General features: G+C 35.8%; 1 protein-coding gene across 2 annotated transcripts in view; it reads right to left on the minus strand.

The window, feature by feature from the left end:
- Positions 1 to 486: 486 nt before the first annotated feature.
- Positions 487 to 21,806, minus strand: part of LRP12 (LDL receptor related protein 12) — a 93,422-nt gene continuing 72,102 nt past the window's right edge. For both annotated transcript variants that reach the window (XM_025395199.1, XM_025395198.1), the window contains 5 exons: positions 20,441 to 20,576; positions 10,902 to 11,104; positions 8,566 to 9,670; positions 6,347 to 6,479; positions 487 to 2,804 (listed from right to left, as the gene is read on the minus strand). In XM_025395199.1, the coding sequence (XP_025250984.1) occupies positions 1,938 to 2,804; positions 6,347 to 6,479; positions 8,566 to 9,670; positions 10,902 to 11,104; positions 20,441 to 20,576 (2,444 nt within the window). In that variant the 3' untranslated portion in view covers positions 487 to 1,937. The remainder of the gene's footprint in view (positions 2,805 to 6,346; positions 6,480 to 8,565; positions 9,671 to 10,901; positions 11,105 to 20,440; positions 20,577 to 21,806) is intronic.

Here is a 21,806-nt window from a genome sequence, read left to right on the forward strand (position 1 = left end):
GAGGAATTTACATTTTACTATTTGAACCAGGAAGATGTATTAGTTAATTAAAATAATAAATTAAAACATATGCTAGAAAACAAAACCAAAACCCCTATACTTGATAGTATAGTACTAGGGTGTAAAAGATTATTTGGTAACCCGAATTCTGCCAGTAGAATATACTATGGGGTCTAAAATGTATGTGAAAACAATTTAAAAAGAGAAATGACTGTGTTACTTCATCTTGTGAGATACGTCAACTAAAACGCAGTTAATCCATTAAACTCTCTCATCTTGTGAGATACATCAACTGAAGGGCAGTCTCAAGCAAAGTAATATTCAAGTCCTTAGAAAATTTTACCCTCGAGTACTGGTAAAAGCTGCTACTTTACTATAAAGCAGTTAAGGAATGATCTCCTTCTAATCATTTTTATTCTAGATATATTGCATATTTTATGGCCTGAATTTGTATATGCACCACAATTCAATAAAGAACAACTTTGATTTAAAAAGTACCTCAAGGCAATAAAAAAAATCATTTTAATTTTTGATACATATTAAAACATCTTAGTCAGTTCTTCCTGACAGCATAACACAGACAAATACACAAGACTTCAAACATGCTTTAAAATGACATTCAGCAAAGTACTTAAACTTTAATAAATAGCAATAATCACACACAAATACATTTTTCATACTCAATCATTAAACTACTAAAACAGACAGCTAAAGAATAAATAAACAGCAACTGACAATAAAAAAAATATGTCGGGTTTTACAATTCACACTACTTAGAAAGGGGGGATGATCTGAATGATTTCTCAATTTTCTTTTCTTTGAGAGTGTAGCATGATCCCCCCCAGGAATAAAATATATTGAAAAAAAAATCACTCTTACAACAATGTATTTCTTAAATACAACAAATAAATATGAAACCAGCAAAGCAATTTCAAGTTGTAATAAAAATGCCCCCCACCCCCAGCCAAAAGCTATGGAAATATATAGTCGCTGTGGTAGCAAATAATAGTATTTAAAGTGATAGTGCTTGTGCACTAAGCTCATCTGAGACCTTGATATAATTTTAGTGCAAATCCCTAGGGTCCAATACAAGCGCAACCCTGTATTAGGGAAAGACATTACCAGTTGGAACTTATCTTGTACAATTTTTGTACATGTTTTATAAAGTTCAAGATTTAATGCATAGTAGAATATCTTCATCCACTTAATTCTGTTGCTAAATACAGATGAAAAAAGAAATGACTTGGGATTTTAACATTTGGTTTGTACCATGTTAGAGTATTAAAGTCAACATTAGAAAATCTTTATAAAAGAGTTTTGTTTTTGCCAGTAATTTATCTAACCCTGCCTAAATTTCACATCGTTGTATGTTAAACATAAGAGAAAAATTTTTAGACAAAGTTTGTTTCCCTTTGACAAGTTCATATGATAATGAAATCCGATAATGGACAAATGTTAAACAAACGAAAACGCAGGTGAGTATAAGGGTGTTTTTTTTGTACATTAACAACCTTAACATCTAGTATATTAAGTTACAAGATGTGTTGACAAATGCATAAACGTTTCAATTAAAATAAGGTATTATTTTGTACAAACAAACCATTTAACATAGGATAGATAAAAATGACAATCAAATGAGTTTCAGCAGTCACATTTCTACAGTGAACTACAGTATCAGGATGAAAACAATCAGAAACAAACGAAAGGACATTATTGAACAATATGAATATGTAATGCATTTTTAGCTGCTAAAATAGTAAACTCTAAGTTCATAGAGTTACAAGTTGTCGAATTTAACCATGCAGGCTAACATATAATAGTAAGAAATCACCCTGCATTTTTTCTTTTTAAACTAAAACTAGTTTAACTGTAAAGTTACAAAATAATAAATGGATATTGCTCCAACTTGTATACAATCTCCCTTATGTGATTCGTACCTAACAAAGTAACAAAGCCTCATCATCACTCGTTTCGTTTTTCAGTGTTACTTCCAAGCAAGTGTCTGGTATCTGGGCAGTGTGGACAATACCACAGCGCTCACAGGGGCCATCTCGATTACTTGGCCTTACTCCAGGGTTTGTTGCACTATATGGTTGTCTAAGCCCTTGTCCTTGATCTGAGGCAAGATCAAGAAGAGGTCTGGAGCAGTCATTCACATCAAAGTCTGAAGATCCATCAGAAACTGGAATTAGCATTTCAACATCATCATCATCTTCTCTTCCACTTACCCCATTATCAAGTTGTCTCAAAGGACTCTGGTTCTGACTTACGGAACTTGATCGTCCTAGTGTAAAACGTACCCAACGTAGCCCCTGAGTCATACGACTGAGTGCACTTGTAAGCTGGTGACGTGCTGGACTCACACTTGGGGGTTCCACACTTGTCACATCCCTTCCATTATCTGCATGACCACCTCGGGTACTCTGAGTTGAGGAACTTGCACACGCTCCTACTGTCGCCTCTACTGCCGTTGTGGGAGGGACTTTTTGAGGCAAAGGAGCTGCAACCCCACCAGATGCTCCTGCCGTATCTCTTCTCTCATTTTCTGTGTCTGTATCATCAGACTCCACGGAAAACAAACTTCTGTGAGTATGATTTCTCTCAGGTTCTCTACTGGTACTCTGACTAGGGACAACCTCATCTCCATCTGCTGAGACCAAAGCCAATGACCCAGAATGACGTGATCTTGCAAAATTAAAAATACGGTTCCAAATGTTGCTTGATCTGCCTGCCATAGGAAGCCTGACTGAAGTAAATCCAAGCTGAGATCGTACCGCTAGCCTCAGATTTTCCAAAACAGAAGCCTACAAAAATAAGAAAAGGTCTTAAGATACTTAACAACAAGGTCCTAAGATAAAAAATACCCTTCTCTTAAGAATGTGTTGTGGTTAAAAATTCTGTTACTCATTGTTGCTTGGGTCTAAGGAGGAAAAATTAAATTCTCTTACCTAGGTGGGTTCATCCTACTACAGAATCTAATCTACTAATATAACTTGAATCATTGCTGTGTTTAAAATTTTCTTGCTATTCCATTTTATATATGCAACTTAAAAATGATATTTAGTGTCAACTGTAACAGTTGTTTCAAAATCTCACACCATAATCCAATGTGAAAAGTGTACCAAAGCTAGAAAATAAAATTGATACTTCTGTAACTAGGGACATAGGAGAATCTCCACCATAATTGACGAAGTGACCAAAATGAGTTTGTGAAAACCAGGTCTTTTATCTTTTATCTTTTTTTTTTTTTAAAAAAAGAACACATTAGATTTAATTTACAAGGCTGAACTTTCCCAAAACATGTGAAAATTGCATTTCACAGAGTTGCTTCTTAAGGATTTGGTGAATGGATACTGAGGATTTAATTATATTGTCACAAATAAAGGAATTATATTTGTAATACAGCATAGAAGACAAGAAACAAAAGAAGTTAACTTGTTTATATCACTACTCAATGGTATCTAGACATTTAGATTCCTTCTCAATCTTTAAAGTGTTATTTTCTATAGTTTAGTATTAAGCATAAATTATCATATCATTATTCTCTGAAAGCTAGTTAGCTGTAATTAGTGTATATGAAAGGTTGCCCCACTGAATAAAATCTTCTTTTTTCTAGATGAACAAGTTTAGTTTATTTTTAAAACCATATAGCATTATATAAGATAGTCTTTAAGCTCCATCTAGTGGTTATAAAAAGAAGTATTCAAACTTGAAATAGCTTTCACCAATCTGGCATTTAGTATTTAAAAATTTTATTTCCAGGAAACAATCTCAAGTTGATATACTCTCCTTCAGATGATGATACTATCTCCTGCCAAAACTCACACCTCTTCCCTTTCCCCTCACAGAAGAAAGAAGGTAGAAAATAAGGAAGATGTCCTCTTATGTTCTGTATCTCTTTGTGGCTGGTATTGCATTTATTTATGCTTTCCATATAGGCCTTTCCATAGTGCCATGAACATAATTTATGATAAGTTAAGAAGCTACTATCATAGGAACATTTCATAGTCTAACTTTAGTAAGGCACAGACTGTCAATAAGAAATTTGGATATCGGCACACATGGATTTGCTATACAGATGAGTAAGATTTTTTACCAATTAAGAAGTACCTAACTACAAATTAAAAAAAAAAAAGAAAGAAAAAGTGGTTCACATTTCTAATGAACTTCTCCACAGATCTGCTCCTCAACAGTGAGCGTGCAATTTTTAAGGCTTCATGTTGAGCACTATGCTATTATATCCAGCAGTGAACAAAAGGCTCTTCTGTTATCCTTCTCTGTTGTGCTGCTATTAGCCATCAAGATCAACAATGCCTTCAACATACTTTAATGTTGACTTTAACATTTGGTTTGTCATAGTGAGGTGAAACTCTCTACTTAGTTAAAAGTCAGTTTAATTAGGACTGGCAATCTAACATTTTATGAGGGGATCTCATGAATGTTCTAGGAATAATTTCATATACTTCTTCAGTTTATGAAGGAGAAAGCATTCCTCAAAAAGCATTTCTACTTTGAGTGAGATGGTGAATTACATCATTACTTATTTTTTCCAAAAACTGCTATAAAAATTTGATAATTTGTTACCAAAAGCTTCAAACTTGAGAGTTTAATTTCATTAAATGAATAAAATCTAACTTACCACCCAAAAACATACTTTATTTTAAAATGTTGAAGTAGAATTCTCCCACAAGGGTAAATATAACCTGAGAAACTGGGGTAGTGTGAGGTAATAAAGAATTTAACCTCACCCAAAGCCTCTGTCCTTGGCTTCTGGGTCTCCAAGCCCTTCGACTGTCTTGTCTGAAAGCAGTGTCTTTGCCTGGGGACCTTGGACCAGCCAGATAGTAAAACTGATTTAGAGTGGAAGCTCTGAACCACACCATCAGTGTGATGTAGGGTGAGCGCTTTGGGTCAATCAATCTCTGGATAAGGCTAGAAACTGGGATTGGCCACATGTGCAATTAATCTTGCCTTTGTGCTAGTGCACTAGTACAAACTCCAGACACTGAGGCCTGGGTGAGCTTTCCTGGTTGGTAACACTCCATGCATACTGTCACACATCTGTGTTGACAGAGTAATGCCCTCCTGTCTCTATGGGGAAAGGACAACTGGAAGGTCCATGTTTGGTACCCTTCTGAACTTTGTCCTGTGCATCTTTTCCCTTGGTTAATCTGTATGTTTGTATCCTCTCCCTGTAATAAACTGTAACCACAAGTAAGTTGCTTTCAGTGAGTTTTCTGAGTCTTCCTAGTAAATCACCAAACCTGAAGGGGATTTGGGGAACTCCTTGAATTTGCAATTGGTGTCAGGAATGAGGACATATTGTGTGAACTATGTTCCCTCTGACTTTATGGGGTTTAGGGGTGGTGGGTGGTAGAGAATGAAGTAGATGTGTAAAATTAACCATGATCTGATTCTTATCTAAAAAAAAAAAAAACTTTCCCCATAGCAGGGCTGATATAAAGAAGCCACAACTTAGGTTTTTCCTACTTTGCACACAAAATTCCAACCAGTGGAACTTCTGAATGATTTACTTAGGCAATTACATATGGAGAAATGTCTTGAAACTACAAATTCTCACCAAAGATTTCCTAAAAGACTCTAATAAGGTGATAGACTGTAATCAGAAATCCCATTTACCAAAAAGGAAATGGTATTCTATTTTGAAAATAATTATATTACTAGGTAAACAATGTTTACCAGTTTTAACTCTAATACTGGAAACAACAATTTTTATAAATGTTTCTGAATGAATTTGCAATTTAAATGTATAAATCCTTATGCCTAAAATGAACGCTGGCACATTTTTAAGCATGACAAGAAAATGTTTTTAATTGCTGAGAAATTTAAAGAATTCAGAAACATATAATGAATTACTATATAAACAAAATGCTATAAATTGTTAAACACTGTAAAATCAGGCTTGAAGATGTTTTTCCTCAGGTAGAAATGTTAACTTCATTTCAATTACTTTTACTTATAACTAGTTAATCTAGCACGTTATATTACTAGCATATTAATTTTAGTGTTCATTCTTAAATCCTGTAGATGTTCAGGTCAGGTAAAAAATAATTTGCCAAGCTCAATACTTTTGAATTATAATGCACTAAATTATCCTAAACAGTAAAATGCTTCAGACTAGCACAACCACATCAGTGGAATGAAAAATAAACTTTTGTAGTTTGTAGTGTTAAAATGTAATGAAAACTATGACTTCAAATCTTCCATACATTTAAATCCTTGATTGCAAAACTTCTGACAGTCAAGGGTCTTTGCTTTATCATATATACAGGCACAGATTTCATTTTAAGAGGAAATGTAATAGAAACTACACATTGCAATATACCTGATTAGGTGAACAAACAGGAAAATCTTCAACTGGTGGAATTAAACCCTGAGCAATCAATTGTCCATAAGAGGGAGGAGCTTCTCTTCTTAACAATTCTGCTTCCACTCTTGACAACTGTGTTTCAAATGATCTTTGAGAGTAGATGGAAAGAAAAAAGATTAAAAGGAGGAGCTAAGAAAAAGAACAAATTTCCATTATCAGTAATTAAAACAATCTGAATCTTGGCATATTTGATCATTTTAAAGCTTAGTCATTTGACAAACATTTACTGAATATATGTGTTATCCCTACACTAGGAATACAAAGCTGAAGCAAGCAGTCTGTCTTCATGGGGCTTTAAGCTAGTAAAAGCCTGGATCACTGAGTTTTAATGAATGAAAATCCCTGTAAAAGGTAAAGGGAGAAATAATACGAGATTTTACAACTCCTAAGAACACTGTATTTACTGAATATATGTTGAAGCCACCGCGCCCAGCTGGGATCTCTGACTCTTCATTGTGCTCTTTTGTTGCAATGTGGTAAAAAGTTTTCTTGCCATTTACACTTGCCCAAAGAAAAGATGCAGAGGCCAGGTGCGGTGGCTCATGCCTGTAATCCCAGTACTTTGGGAGGCCAAGGCAGGCGGATCACGAAGTCAGGAGTTCGGGACCAGCCTGGTCAACAGAGTGAAACCCCGTCTCTACTAAAAATACAAAAGATTAGGCAGGCGTGGTGGCAGGCACTTGTAATCCCAGCTACTTGGGAGGCTGAGGCAGGAGAATCGCTTGAACCTGGGAGACGGAGTGCAGTGAGCTGAGATTGCACCACTGCACTCCAGCCTGGGTGACAGAGCAAGACTCTGTCTCAAAACAAACAAAAAAAAAAAAGGAAAAAAAAGAAAAGATGCAGTAATGGTTATTACAATACTGTGCATCTGTGTGCCATCTATTAGCCATCTGTTATGTCAAAAGTTCTTTGTTAAATCTATTATTTGTAATTCTCCTGGGACTGAAGGTCATTGTCTCCACAGGGACATCTCTGCCATTAACTTCTCTCAGGTCCCATTTACCCTGGATCATACTGAAAACTACTCACTCTGAAGGTCACCCTTTAACAGTTAACCATTTCTTACTAAACTGAGAACTCTGAAGTGCTGTTGTCACTTAACTCAACAACAGGACAATAGTCTGTGTTCCAGTCGTACCTCCTATTAGCCCTTCATACGCATCCTGGGCTCCAGATAAACTGAACCATGTGCTTACTTTTTGAGCAATGCTGGACATTCCTACTTCTTTTTTTTTTTTTTTTTTTTGAGACGGAGTCTTGCTCTGTCACCCAGGCTGGAGTGCGGTGGCCGGATCTCAGCTCACTGCAAGCTCCTCCTCTCGGGTTCATGCCATTCTCCTGCCTCAGCCTCCCGAGTAGCTGGGACTACAGGCACCCGCCACTTCGCCCGGCTAGTTTTTTTGTATTTTTTAGTAGAGACGGGGTTTCACCGTATTAGCCAGGATGGTCTCGATCTCCTGACCTCATGATCTGCCCGTCTCGGCCTCCCAAAGTGCTGGGATTACAGGCTTGAGCCACCGCGCCTGGCCAGGACATTCCTACTTCTATATATTTTCCCAGGTTATTGCTTTAACACCTTTCCCCTATCTATATTCTACTTATACATTTCAAGTGGCACCTCTCCAATTAAAGCCTTTCCACCTCTCTCCCTTATTAGATTAGGTATTTTTGACTTTATACCATTTTGTTTTACAGCTCTTTACAGCATTACACTTTTGTCATCTTACTCCATGCCCCAATTCCTTCCTCCTAACTGTAAACTGCTTGTGATATTATGCCTTATTCATTTTTCTATTTACCTGTATGCTTTGAACATAGTAGGCTATCACATATCTGGAATTTTTGAATTAGTATTTAGAAAAATACAGGTTAAAACACTAAAACTGAGAGCTGCAGCTTACAATATTCCTATAAAACGGATTAATCTGAAAACAGGAGCTGGTAAATAGATTGCTTTTTCTCATAACTCTAAATATTTAGTTTGTAATGTGTTTGGCCTTTTGAGTCCTGAGCTTTTCACACTAATTTTATACATCATCAACAATCTTTATCCATTTCTAAACTAATATAAAACAAAAATACATTGCTAATCCTCAAAGTACTCATTTCAAATATTTGGGCCTGCTTTTATTGTGGAGAGCATAACCTTATAGTTCTGTCTTGATACTGACCTTCTTTCAAACATTCTCAGAGAATAAAGCTTACAAGTACATCCCAATGCAATGACGAGTAACAGGCCACAGATGAGGCTCCCTATGACGGCAGCAGTGATGACTCTTGTAGGCACGATTACTGGGCAATTCTCTTCATCGCTGCCATCACCACAGTCATCTTGAGAATCACACACCCAACTTTCAAACACGCAACGATTGTTTTTACAATGGAAATTTCCTGGTTGGCAAAAAAAGCAGTTTTTTTCATCTGAGCCATTTGGGCAATGATTCTGGTAGTTGCAGCGATCAGAACGAGGATAACAGACACCGTTTCGGGAACACGGAAATTCTTCCTTCTGGCACATGGTACAATTGATTTCATCCCTTCCATTTGGGCAATGCCAATACCCATCACAACGCTGCTGCTCAGTATAACACCCCCAGTTACCTCCACAGGGTATTTCCCATGGCAAACAGAACCCATCTACTTGGTAAGTAGCATTAAATCCCCTCGCAGCATTCACTTTATCAGCACAAAAATGTACCCTTATCTGTCCAGAAGAAGAAACAACTGTAAGAGGTGCATGAGAATCAAAAGCTGTCAACACACGCAAAAGCTTGTGTGGATTCTCCTCTAACCCATCATATATTTTGACATAATCACCATAACCAGTTCCATCAAGTTTAAAGTCCGTAAAGCGTAAAATGACTTTACGGTGATCACCAGTGTCGATTAACCAGGTGCAATTGCTTCCAGGAGGATAAAAGTCTGGGTAATTGGGAGAATTAAAAGTACCATAAAAATATTTCAGCCACTGCCCACACGTTGGCACATCACAGTCTATCTCATCTCCTAGGTCAAGGCAGTCAATGTTCCCATCACATTTTAAAGATTCGGGGAGGCAAGTGTAAACTTTGGTAAAACGGGATAAACACTGGAACTGGTTGTAAGCACAGGGTTGAAAAGCAGTGGCAGTTGGAGGATTAGCTTCTTTGGCACAGATCTCTTCATCGGAGCTATCTCCACATTCATCCATGTTATTACACTTCCAGGCTTCTGGTATACACTTTCCATTACCACAACGAAACTGATCACAAGCACAGTTTGGTTCCTCAGATTTCCCTGTGAAGATGTGAGTAGAAAGGAGATGGAAAGAGAAGGAGAAAAATTATAATCTTTAAAAGACATAAAACAGCAAGAGCAATATTTTTATAATAAATGTTCATAAAGCCCAAGTGCTAAGAGTTTTAAAAAACAGGTTGGGTTTATATATATATATATATTTTTAAAGTTCCAGGGTACATGTGCAGGATGTGCAGGTTTGTTACATGGGAAAACATGTGCCATGATGGTGTGCTGCACCCATCACCTAGGTATTAAGCCCAGTATGCATTTAGCTCTTTTCCCTAATGCTCTCCCTCCCATCCTGCCCTCCCCAAAAGTCCACAATAAATGTGGGGCCTGTGTCCATGTGTTCTCATTGCTCAGGTCCCACTTATAAGTGAAAACATGCAGTGTTTGGTTTTCTGTTCCTGCGTTAGTTTGCTGAGGATAATGGCTTCCAGTTTCATCCATCCATCCAGCTTCCTGCAAAGGACATGATCTCGTTCCCTTTTATGGCTGCATAGTATTCCATGGTGTACAGGTACCAACATTTTCTTTATTCAGTCTATTACTGATGGGCATTTGGGTTGACTCCATGTCTTTGCTATTGTGAACAGTGCTGCAATCAACATACGTGTGTACGTGTCTTTATAAACAGAATGATTTAACAGATTGGGTTCTAATGACAAATTAGTACTGGCACACTTACTCAACAATTCAACTTGTTAAATGCTTATTGTTATTCCATGAAGATCTTTGCATTTTGATCTAAAAGAGAGGACTAATTCTGAATTATTCACATTTGTATGATCTGGTCATGCTTTTTAGACACAGTTTAAGAAAAGATGTCTTTTTTTCTGAGACTATAAACTATGAAGGTGAAATCTGTTAGGTCTTTTCTTTGGGGGTATAAAAACAATAATTACCACAAAAATACATTCTGAACTAACTTTCTGGATATGAGTAAGCACCTGAGAGATAAAAGGCTATTCTTAGAATAAATGTATTTAAGATGTTTAAAAAGAAAATTAACCTTAGTATATGAAGTTAATCATTTTGTTAGAATTATACAAAACACTTTTTGGAGGCCCAGCCTTAGGGCATCTGACTTTAGCTTCTAATCCTCAATCTCAGCTGCCTCGAGGGCCTACTCCTAATTAAATGAACATTATTTAGAAGATTAGCTCCAAAGTGACAGAGCAGTTAATACCATAAAATTCAGTTCAATCTTTCTTATTTAAAAACACACCTGAAAAATATGCCAGTCTGAAACCCTTTCTAGAGACGCTGTCATCTGAATGAAACCTAATCCAGATGTGGTCTTGTGAAGAGATATACGGAGGTGGAATTGTGGAACCACAAGCTCTGTAACTTTCAATATTCTTGTATGTTTCTATTGTCAACCAGTCCAAACTGCACCTTCTGGATCCTTGAATATCAAAATCCTGAAAACTGGGGGAAAAAAAAAATCAGAAATATCTATTAAAAAGGCAATTTTGGAAAAAAAAATCATATTACAATGTAACTGAGGATATTATTATAAGCTTCCATATATTGACCGATTCTCCTGGGTCTTCCAGGCATACAACCATATCATTAGCAAATAATAATACTAATTCTATGTTCCTCATATATGTATTTCTTCTCTAGATTGTAGAAAAATACTTCTTCACAAGTAATGCCAGTTTCAAAATAATGTTAAAAAAACAGGTGACAGGTGGCAACTTTTCTTTTTCTTCTCTGTGTGTATGGTTGGGAAAGACCACTTCTAACTCAGAACATCCTGAATTGTTCTGTGTTCCAACCAGAATCACCTCTCCCCAATCTGATGAACTGAAGTAAACACAGAGAAACTCAGCCTTCTCTTAGATTAATACTTGCTTAATAAAAAGTTTGCAGCTGACATTCTTAGGAGAGTAATTAGCACAAATCTGAGCAAGGTAAAAGACTGAAAAAGGAACACATGAAAAATGTTTTTGGTGAAAAGTCCCTGAGTTTGGGAATACTTTTTTACATAAATCACTTTATAGCCAAATACTATCTTGTAGTTAATAAAATGTGGGCATAAGTATAGGTCAAAAGTATCAAATAAATAAAAGCACATAGAAAATTAGTCATTGCTTATGAAAAAAAGAGAAACCAAAATACAGTTTTACAGTATCTGAACATGTCTCACCAAAAAGTAAAGATCTGACTTTATCTTCTTGCCTTTGCCTTATAACTAAGTGATAGTACAGTTAATTACCCAAGGATTATTATATCAGAATGTTTCTTCTTCAAATATTCTGAATAACTAACAAAAGCTGATAGACAATTTGATTGTTTCCAGGTTTGCACTATTATGAACTATGTTTTAAAAACTCCTGACCAGGCACGGTGGCTCACACCTGTAAACCTAGAACTTTGGGAGGCTGAGGTGGGCGGATCACGAAGTCAGGAGTTTGAGACCAGCCTGGCCATGGTGAAACCCCATGTCTACTAAAAATACAAAAATTAGCCAGGCATGGTGGTGTGTGCCTGTAGTGCTGGCTACTCAGGAGGCTGATGCAGGAGAATCTCTTGAACCAGGGAGGCAGAGGTTGCAGTGAGCCGAGATCGTGCCACTGCACGCCAGCCTGGGCGACAGAGCGAGACTCCGTCTCAAAACAAAACAAAACCACCTTATACATGTACATATCTCTCTTACACACAAGAACAATAAATTCTCTAGGACAAACTGTTCTAGAACTAGTATTGCTAGGTCAGAAGAATAATTCCTCTTTAAATCTGACAGATCCTGGCAAAACATGTTTATATGAACTTACAATTCTACCAAGTCTGTACCGTATATCCCACACATTTAGCAAAATGACATATTCTATTTTTTAAAATGTTTTGCCAATTAGGTAGACAAAAGAGATTTATCACTTCTATTTTGCATGTCTTTATTTACTGAGATTGAAATGCCTTTCCAATTTACTGGTTATTTCTATTTCTTTTACTCCAAATTGCCTTGTTTTTCAAATTGCCTCCTTTATTCATTAATATTTCTTATTTAAGAACTCTACATATTATAAACATGAGTTACTTGGGGGCATGTCTGTTATGTAAGACATGTCATATCCACCTACATCCACATTCTTTCTCTCCAGCAGTCAATGTGGTCAGTCTTTTTCATTTTAGTCACTGAGGGGTGGTATCTCTTATTGTGGTTTTATGCACACTTCCCTGAAGACAAATTTGCTGAACATCTTTTCATGTGATTGTTGGCCATTTTTATATCTTCTGTGTAAGAATCTGTTCATGTCTTTTGCCCATTAAAACAAAAAAGTTATAAAAATCCCTTTTATATTCTTGGCCGGGCATGGTAGCTCATGCCTGTAATCCCAGCACTGTGGGAGGCTGAGGTGGGCAGATCACTTGAGGTCAGGAGTTCGAGACCAGCCTGGCCAAACAACATGGTGAAACTCCTTCTCTACTGAAAATACAAAAATTAGCTGAGTGTGGTGGTGCAGGCTTGTAATCCCAGCTACTCGGGAGGCTGAGGCAGGAGAATTGCTTGAACCTGGGAGGCGGAGGTTGTAGTGAGCTCAGATCACACCACTGCACCCCAGCCTGGGTGACAGAACAAAACTCTATCTCAAAAAAAAAAAAAAAGGATTCAAGTCCTTTGTTAGATATGTGTATTGCTAATATTTTCTTCCAGTCTACAGTTTTGTCTTTTCATTTTCTTAATGGAACCTTTTAATGAGCAGAAGTTTAAAATTTTAGTCTTGATGAAGTCTAATTTATTATTTTTGCTCTATGTTTAGTGTGTTTAGTGTCCTAAGATATCTTGGTGTTTCCAAATATCTCAACGATGTTCAACTACTTTTTAAGTACTTCAGAGTTTCAGTTTTTACATTTATAGCTGAGATTTATATAAATTAATTTTTGTGTGTTTTCAAGTAGAAAATGAGATTTTTTTTTCTTACATTTATCTAGAACATAGAAGATACTAATTTTTGTTCTATCACACAGTTAAATTAGTCTGATGACCATGAACTTGAGGAGGTTGGGTTTTTTAATACTTTGTTTAAAGCCAGTTTGTTTCTGCTCTGCCCTTAGTCTCAGGGAGAATTCTTAGTTTAAGGACACTGTCTTTACTTGTAAAGTATGACACACAGAGTTTCATTAAAAATCTCAAGGCATTTATTTATGAAGCCCTATACTGGGTCTCGCCTGTGATGGACAGGATTCAAACTCCACATGCTGCCTCTGCTGTGACGCACAGCAGCTGAAATCATATGGTCTTTTCAGCCTTCCCGCTGTTACTTTCCAGTGGGTTCCTCGGAGTCTTCTTTATGCACACACAATTCATGGGTCAGCTAAGGATCTGAGAATAATTTAAATGCAGTTACTTTCCAGTTTGTGGTTCTCTCCTTTCCAGGAGTTATCTTATTAATTAATTTTCAGTTACTGTTGCAGCCTCAACTGCATCCTGACACCTCAAGCTAACAAGACCATGGTGATGTGCTTGAGTTCCAGTCACTCCACGTTGCACGGACTGGCAAGAATCTTCAGAGAACTGGTAGGAAACAAGCCTATCTCACGAAGAGTGGTTCCTTCTTTCAGGGGTGGAATACTCTCCAGTTTTTGCCAGTTTCTTATTACTCTCCAGATCCTTCAAATAGTTGGTTTTAAAATATTTTATCCAAACTTTATAGCTCTTGTTTATGGGAGGCCTAGTCCCATTCAAACTAGGGAATCCCTTAATAAACTTTTAGTCCACTAAACGTTTAAGATTCATGAAGGCAAAGGCTGGGAGAGCTGGCTCATGCCTGTAATCCCAGCACTCTGGGAGGCCGAGGTGGGTGGATCACCTGAGGTCAGAAGTTTGAGACCAACCTGGCCAACATGGTGAAACCCCATCTCTACTAAAATTCAAAAATTAATTGAGCGTGGTTTTTAATTTTAGTCTTGATGAAGTCTAATTTTTTATTTTTGCTTTATGTTTAGTGCATTTAGTGTCCTCTCTAAGATACCTTGGTGTTTCCAAAGATCCCAAAGATGTTCAACTATTTTTTAAGTATTTCAGAGTTTTAGTTTTTACACACCTGTAATCCCAGCTACTCAGGAGGCTGAGGCAGGAGAATTGCTTGAACCCGGGAGGCAGAGGTTGCAGTGAGCCGAGATGGCACCACTGCACTCCAGCCTGGGTGACAAAGTGAGACACTATCTCTCAAAAAAAAAAAAAAAAAAAAAAAAGATTCATGAAAGCAGAAACATTGTCTAGAATAAGAAATAATAAGTAACTGTTCATGTATACCCTATTTGATTTAGTTTGCTAATTCATTTAGGATTTTTAAATGAATAAGTAAAATTACTTTTTGGTTTTTTAAATGCTTCATAATAATTTCTGTAATAAAAGCACTGTTGATGTATTTCTGCTGTGTGCCTATTTAGAATATATTGAGTCAGGGAGAGAGTTTCAATTTCTTAATGTTTTTTGGTTTAATCAGTGTTTCTTAAACTTTTGATCATTTAAATTTTCTTGGAAAATTGATTTTATGTTGATAGTAAATTTTATTACTACAAAGCTCTGTACACAGTTCTTTCATACAATTTAAAGACATTTTTTCCTATCTGTGATCTTTAAGTTTGCTTTAAACTGCTTAAAACAAACATATAATTAGCAAATAAAAGTTTTCTCTTCCTTGCCATTTTTTTTATATCACCTATTTCTATCTATTGCACTGTTGCATTGACTAAGAATTCTACTATAACCAGTAAAAGCACACATTTTTGTCTTGGTCCTTGGTGCTAAAATTAACTTTGACATTAAATTTGCTTTTTAAAATTTTTTAACAGACATCCTTTACCAGGTTAAGGAAATTCCTTTTCTATTCATTTGGTAAAACTTGCCTATAAAACTAGTTCTAGAGTCTTAATTTGAATGCTGATTCAACTTCTTCAATGGCTACTGATTCATCAGCTTTCTAATTCTTCTTGAATCAATTTTAGTAATATAAATTTTCTTTAAAAAAACCAATCTACTTGTATAAAAGTATTAACATAAAACTGCTTATAATATTCTTATGACATTAAAAATGTTATGTTTATAGACACTTTTGCTCTTTTTATCTTCTTTTTCTTCAGTTTTGCTTTGAGTTTTATCTATTTTCCTGAGTTTTTCAGAAAGTCAGCTTTTTGTTTTATTGAATTTTATTATTTTCCTGGCCTTTACTTCTACTTCAAAATTTACCCTGTAATTCTTTTCCTTTCCTCAGTTAAATGCTGAGCTTATTTATTTTCTAATTTTTAAATCAATGCATTAAAGTAGTAAACTTTCCTAAGTATTCTTTCAATGTATTCTAACAGCTTTAATATGTATTACTTTCACTATGGTTATTTTAAAACCATTTAGTCCCATTGTGATTTCCTCTTTAATTCAGGAGTTATTTAAGAATATATTTCCAAACATACAGGTTTTATTTTTTTTTCCTTTATTTTAATTGCACTGTGGTAACAAAACACAATCTGAATGATGTAGTCTTTGAAATGTATTGAGTTCCTTTGTGATTTAAAACATAATCAATTTTTATAAATGTTTCACAGGCTTTTGAAAAGAATGTGTATTTTCTGTTGAAATAAGTATTAAAGGTGTGTTAAAAATCTCCCATTGGAATTGTGGATTGGTCAAATTTGCTGGGCAATTCTCCACATTTTGCTTTGCATGTATTTCAGGCTACGTAGTTAGGTACATGAAATTTACTGCTTTTTTTTTTTTTCCTGGTAGATCACCCTAATTGTTACTAGTATTTTATGCCTTAAGCTCAATTACAATGGATGTTAATCTTCCTAGACTAGCTTTCTCTTGATGAGTAGCTCCAAAGCTAACCTTTTCTATCTCCTTGTTTTGTTTTTGTTTATTTTTGAGACAAGGTCTCACTCTTCCACCCAGGCTGCAGTGCAGTGGTACATTCATGGCTCACTGCAGCCTCAACCTCCTGTGCTCAGGTGATCCTCCCACCTCAGCCTCCTGAGTAGCTGGGACCACAGGAAATGTGCCATCATGCCCAGCTAGTTTTTTGTATTTTTTGTAGAGACAGGGTTTCAACCACGTTGTCCAGGCGGATCTCAAATTCCTGAGCCTACCTTGGCCTCCCAACGTGCTAGTATTACAGGCACGAGCCATAGCGTCTACCCCATCTCCTCGTTTTTAGACATTCTCTATTAGTTTTAAGTGTGTTACAAACTTTCTACTTGGGAGACAGTTCTCATTTTCCTCTTTTCCTCCTTTTTTTTTTTTTTTTTTGAGACAGGGTTTCACTCTGTTACCCAGACTGGAGTGCAGTGGCACGATCTTGGCTCTGTAACCTCCACCTCCCGGGTTCAAGCAATTCTCATACCTCAGCCTCCTGAGTAGCTAGAATTACAGGTGTCTGCCACCATGCCCAGCTAATTTTTGTATTTTTAGTAGAGATGAGGTTTCATTATGTTGGCCAGGCTGGTCTCAAAGTGATCCTGACTTCAAGTGATCCGCCCTCCTCAGCCTCCCAAAGTGCTGGGATTACAGGAGTGAGCCATCACATCTAGCCTTTTTTTGAATATATTTTTAAAATTGCTTTTCCTCTATTAACTGCTCAATATTACTTCTATTTTTAATCCGTGGCTACCTTTTGATACTTTAATTGAAATGCTAAAACACACTTTTCTTCTAATAAAGGCCAAGTAAGAGTATTCAATGTTTCTCCTGTCCCCTCAAAAATCACAAATTGGTTGGAAACAATTTACACCTTTATTTTCACTAACCTTTTATTAAAATTTAGCATTTCCTTCACTTATAAACAACAAACCATGACAGTATTTATACCACCGGCCACTCCACCACTATTCAAAATTAGAGATATTTTTATGTTACATTTCAGTTTTTACAGGTATCTAAAAATACTATTTACACTTACATTTTTTTCTTTGAAATTAACCATCACTTGATTTTGTTAATGTGTTAATAAATAAGCATATATTACTACATTACAAATATTACAAAATATCTGATAGCTGTGCTTTAATATAATTGGTTCCCTTTGTAATGCTATGTATTTTTTTTAAATGAATTTAAACATATTAATCTGGGAAAGAATACATAGGTTTTACCAGACTATTAGGTGTTCATGGCATAAAGAAAGTTGAGAAATAATCCCTGACAGAATACATCTTAAAACGTTTGGAGTAAATCTGAGTTCCAACTTAATTTTGCTTGGCTGTTTTTCTCAGCATTCAATTTTTTCACACATTCTGGAATTTCGGTTTAGAGGTTTATTTTATGGAAGTTTTTTGGTTTTCTCTCTCTTTTTTAACCCTCTCTTCCTTTATGTTCCCCTGCTTGGGTCTATATTCCAGAATAAGTCTTAAATGATGGTTCAGAGTATTAAAGATCCTGTCATGGAGTCAGCAGGTGACATAGTTATTCATGTTTGTTAGGTTATGCCCTTTCAGCTCTCTAAGCTCTCAGCCCCATATAAATTCAGGCTGTGGTTGGTGGAAGATTTTTCAGCCTCCTGTCTTGAGCAAAATTGCCTGTCCCTAGTCCTTGGCTTCAAGCAGGGTGCTGGTATTCAATCCTCTCTTCCCCATGGATAAGGTGGCCTTTGTTGATTGTAGTGGGTTCCAAGGGAGAGGAATGAAGTAAAAATGCCTTTATTTCACCATCTTAAGCAAGTTTTATACAGCTAGCTCTCAGTATTGTTTGTTTTTACTCCATAACTTTAGTTTCCCTCTTCTATCCAGATCTAAAAAATTATATTTCCAATTCCATTTTACTAAGAATTTAAAATTTTTATGTTAAATTCAGGAATGAAGGCTGATTTTCTTTTTTACCAAGATGCTTTAAAGCATCTAGGTACACTAGATAATCACATACTTTTTCTTTTGACTTGTTAACTTGGTAAGTTAATTTAATATTTCCTAATACTGACTCATTTGTATGTCTAAAAGAGCTACGTTTAATTATGCATATGATTCTTTTGAATCATTTAAGATTATGCATTGATAATCATATGTAAAACTTGTCTTTGTGTATATGCATGTGTGTCATCTTTTTAAAGTTATGGTATTAACATGATAATGACTTCAGTAAAGAATTTGAACAATTACTAAAATCACCTTCTGGTCTGTATACATCCAAATTCACTGCTCCCTTCCAGAATTGAGGAAATTCTCCTTTAGCTGTAGAGCTCACTTCAATTTTATTCTGCATTTTAGTATTGTGCTTGGTTTTCAGTGTATTTTACTTCACGAAATCTCAAGGATCCAATACATTATCAAAACCAGATGGCAGTATTTCAATGTAATCTCTTCTGTGCTGGTAAGATTTTCAAGTTTTACAAAACTGAACTATAAGCTGTAAGTTTAATTTTTAGGTTAAAAGGTGAAGGTCTCTATAAATTCTAGTTTTATGCTAACAAACTCCCAATATGTGGTAAAAATGTTATTTTGCAAACACACAGTCATACAACAAGTAACAGAAAATAGGTATATTTACATTTCAACACTGACACTGTTACAGAAAGATAACCTTAATGGTGCATTCTACCCTCAATCAGGCAAGAGGAAAACACTGCCTGGAGGAGGAGAATAACAGCTTTTGTATGTGCCAAGCTCCAGGGTTCCAGAAGAGGTAATGTAGGGTACAGGAAAATAAAAGGAAAACAAACTATTGCCCTTGTTTATGGCTTCCACCAAAAAAAGGAGACAGATGACAGTTATGCTTCTCAGGAGAGACTGGTTTCCTCATTAGTTAATATATACAAAAAAGGAAGACGAAAAAAGATGAGAAAGTAGGTTAAATGTGTAAGTCTTATTTTAAAAATGTAAAATGAAGGAATTTGAGTTTATGATCTCCAAAGTCTCTTCTAAATCTAAAATTCTATGCCTCCTACCCATACAATGTTACACACGAAAGCACGTTGAAGGTGCCTTTGTGCTACACTGTCTCTGTGATGGAAATGACATTCTTATTTGTGTTTTGTTCCAACTGCAGTTCTTCATTCAGGCACACTATTTTTTCCCCCGCCGTAGGTAACATTTTTTTCCTAATGGCCTTGATAGAATTTTCCTAAGCAAGCAATATCTAGTTCTACTAAATATATTCTTTACAATCTTATTCCCATACTGTTTTTTTCTGCAAGTAATTTGCTAAATGTTTTAAAATTTAATCTTAACCTTCCTTATTTATATGTCACATTTATTCTTACAATCTTAAACTTATGGTTATTTCCCTTAAGAAAGCCTTTCATTTGTATTCTTAACAAATGCTCTTTTGTTTCGAAGTTACAAAAAAAGATTTTTCTAGATATAGTAACTCTCCATTATCAGCTTGTTTCAAGTTTTATACATACATACACATATACAGACATGCATGACAATCGTGTTTTAACTTATTTAGGTAGAAGGCTCTACTAATGAGACAAAGGTTAAGGGCTCGATATCCAAGTGAATTATTGAGTTTTGTTTATTTGTTTGTTCCACTGCCAAAGATTAGTCTTGACCCTAATAGGCTATTTTGCAAATGTGTATCTTTTGTTAAAAAGCAGCTTAGAAGAATATAGATGATTCAATGCAAATACATTACCACTCTTAGAAAATAGTCAAAACACATACCAGATGGGCTGTTATTCTTACTCTTAAGATGACACCATTAGCTGTTCTTTATCACATCTCCTGAAAAGACTTCTTTTTATATTACTGCATGTTAAGTAATAATAAATGAAAATGGAATTTATGTTTTATAATAAATTATGTAGTAATACAGAAAGGTAGAATTACCTTATAGTAATGATTTCGCCTGGGTTTGCCCTTATGAACCAGCTACAGTTGATTTTTGCAGGATATTCAGAAGGCCAGCCTGGGCTTGTGATTATGCCACTTGGTGCTCGAATTTGCTCTGGAGTCTCTCCACAAGCTGGAAGACAGCCAAAGCAATCTTTGCTTATTATTATACATTCAAAATAGTACTAGGTAAGTCAGTGTTTTTTAAAAACCAAAAAACTTTACACATCAAATAATATCCAATAAGATATGGTAGTATCAACTTTAAAAAGTTATTATTCTAATGAGATATTTCAATTTCCTCCCTTTCAGATAAAGTTTCTTATTCCAATTAAATATAGTAGTCCCACTTGTCGGACATTTTGCTTTCCATTGTTCAGTTACTTGGAGTCAACAGTGGTCTGAAAATATTAAATGGAAAATTCCAGAAATAAACAACTCTTAAGTTTTAAATTGTGTGCTGTTCTGAGTAGTGATGACATCTCTTGCTGTGCCGCTCTGTCCCTCCTGGGACATGAATCTCCCCTTTGTCCAGCCACGCTGTGTATGCTACCCACCCATTAGTTACTTAGTAGCCATCTCAGTTATGAGATCAACTGTCACAGTATTGAAGTGCTTGTGTTCCCATCACCTTTATTTTGCCATTATGAATGGTCTCAAAACACAAAAGCAGTGATGCTGGTAATTCAGATATGTCAAAGAGAGGCTGTAAAGTGCTTCCATTAAGTGAAAAGGTGAAAGTTCTCAACAACAGAAAAAAAATCATATGCTGAGGTGTCTGAGCTCTAAAGAAAGAATGAATCTTATATCCATGAAATTACAAAGAAGGAAAAAGAAATTCACGCTAGTTTTGCTGTGATACCTCAAACTGCAAAAGTTAATGGCCACAGTGCCTAAGTGCTTAGTTAAGATGGAAAAGGCATTATATTGGACAGCAATCAGGTTTGGTACTCTGCAGTTTCAGGTATTCACTGGGGATCTTGAAGGTATCCCCCACAGATAAGGAGGGACTACTGTACATGTTTTGGGCAGGCAAGGAAATTTCCACCTGGATCACTGAATAAGAGTTCAAGATTACTGGCTTTGGCCATGGAGATTGATCTATCCATCTACCCATCTTTTTTCAAAACTCATCTTTCAAGTTTATTTTCTTTGTCATAAACTACCTTTCCAATATTTGCTCACCTACTTTGTTTAGATCCTTAGGAGCATAATGCTGCTTTTAGGGTACTCTAAATAAGCCTAACAATAAGATGCTGGATTGTAATTTTTGTTAAGAAGTTAGTGGACGTTTGAATAAAGATAGTAAAACATTCAAAATTACTGCAAAGCAGGTCTTCAATTTATTCCATTAATACTTCCA

This window comes from Theropithecus gelada, chromosome 8 (assembly GCF_003255815.1).
Source record: "Theropithecus gelada isolate Dixy chromosome 8, Tgel_1.0, whole genome shotgun sequence".
Taxonomy (NCBI): domain Eukaryota; kingdom Metazoa; phylum Chordata; class Mammalia; order Primates; family Cercopithecidae; genus Theropithecus; species Theropithecus gelada.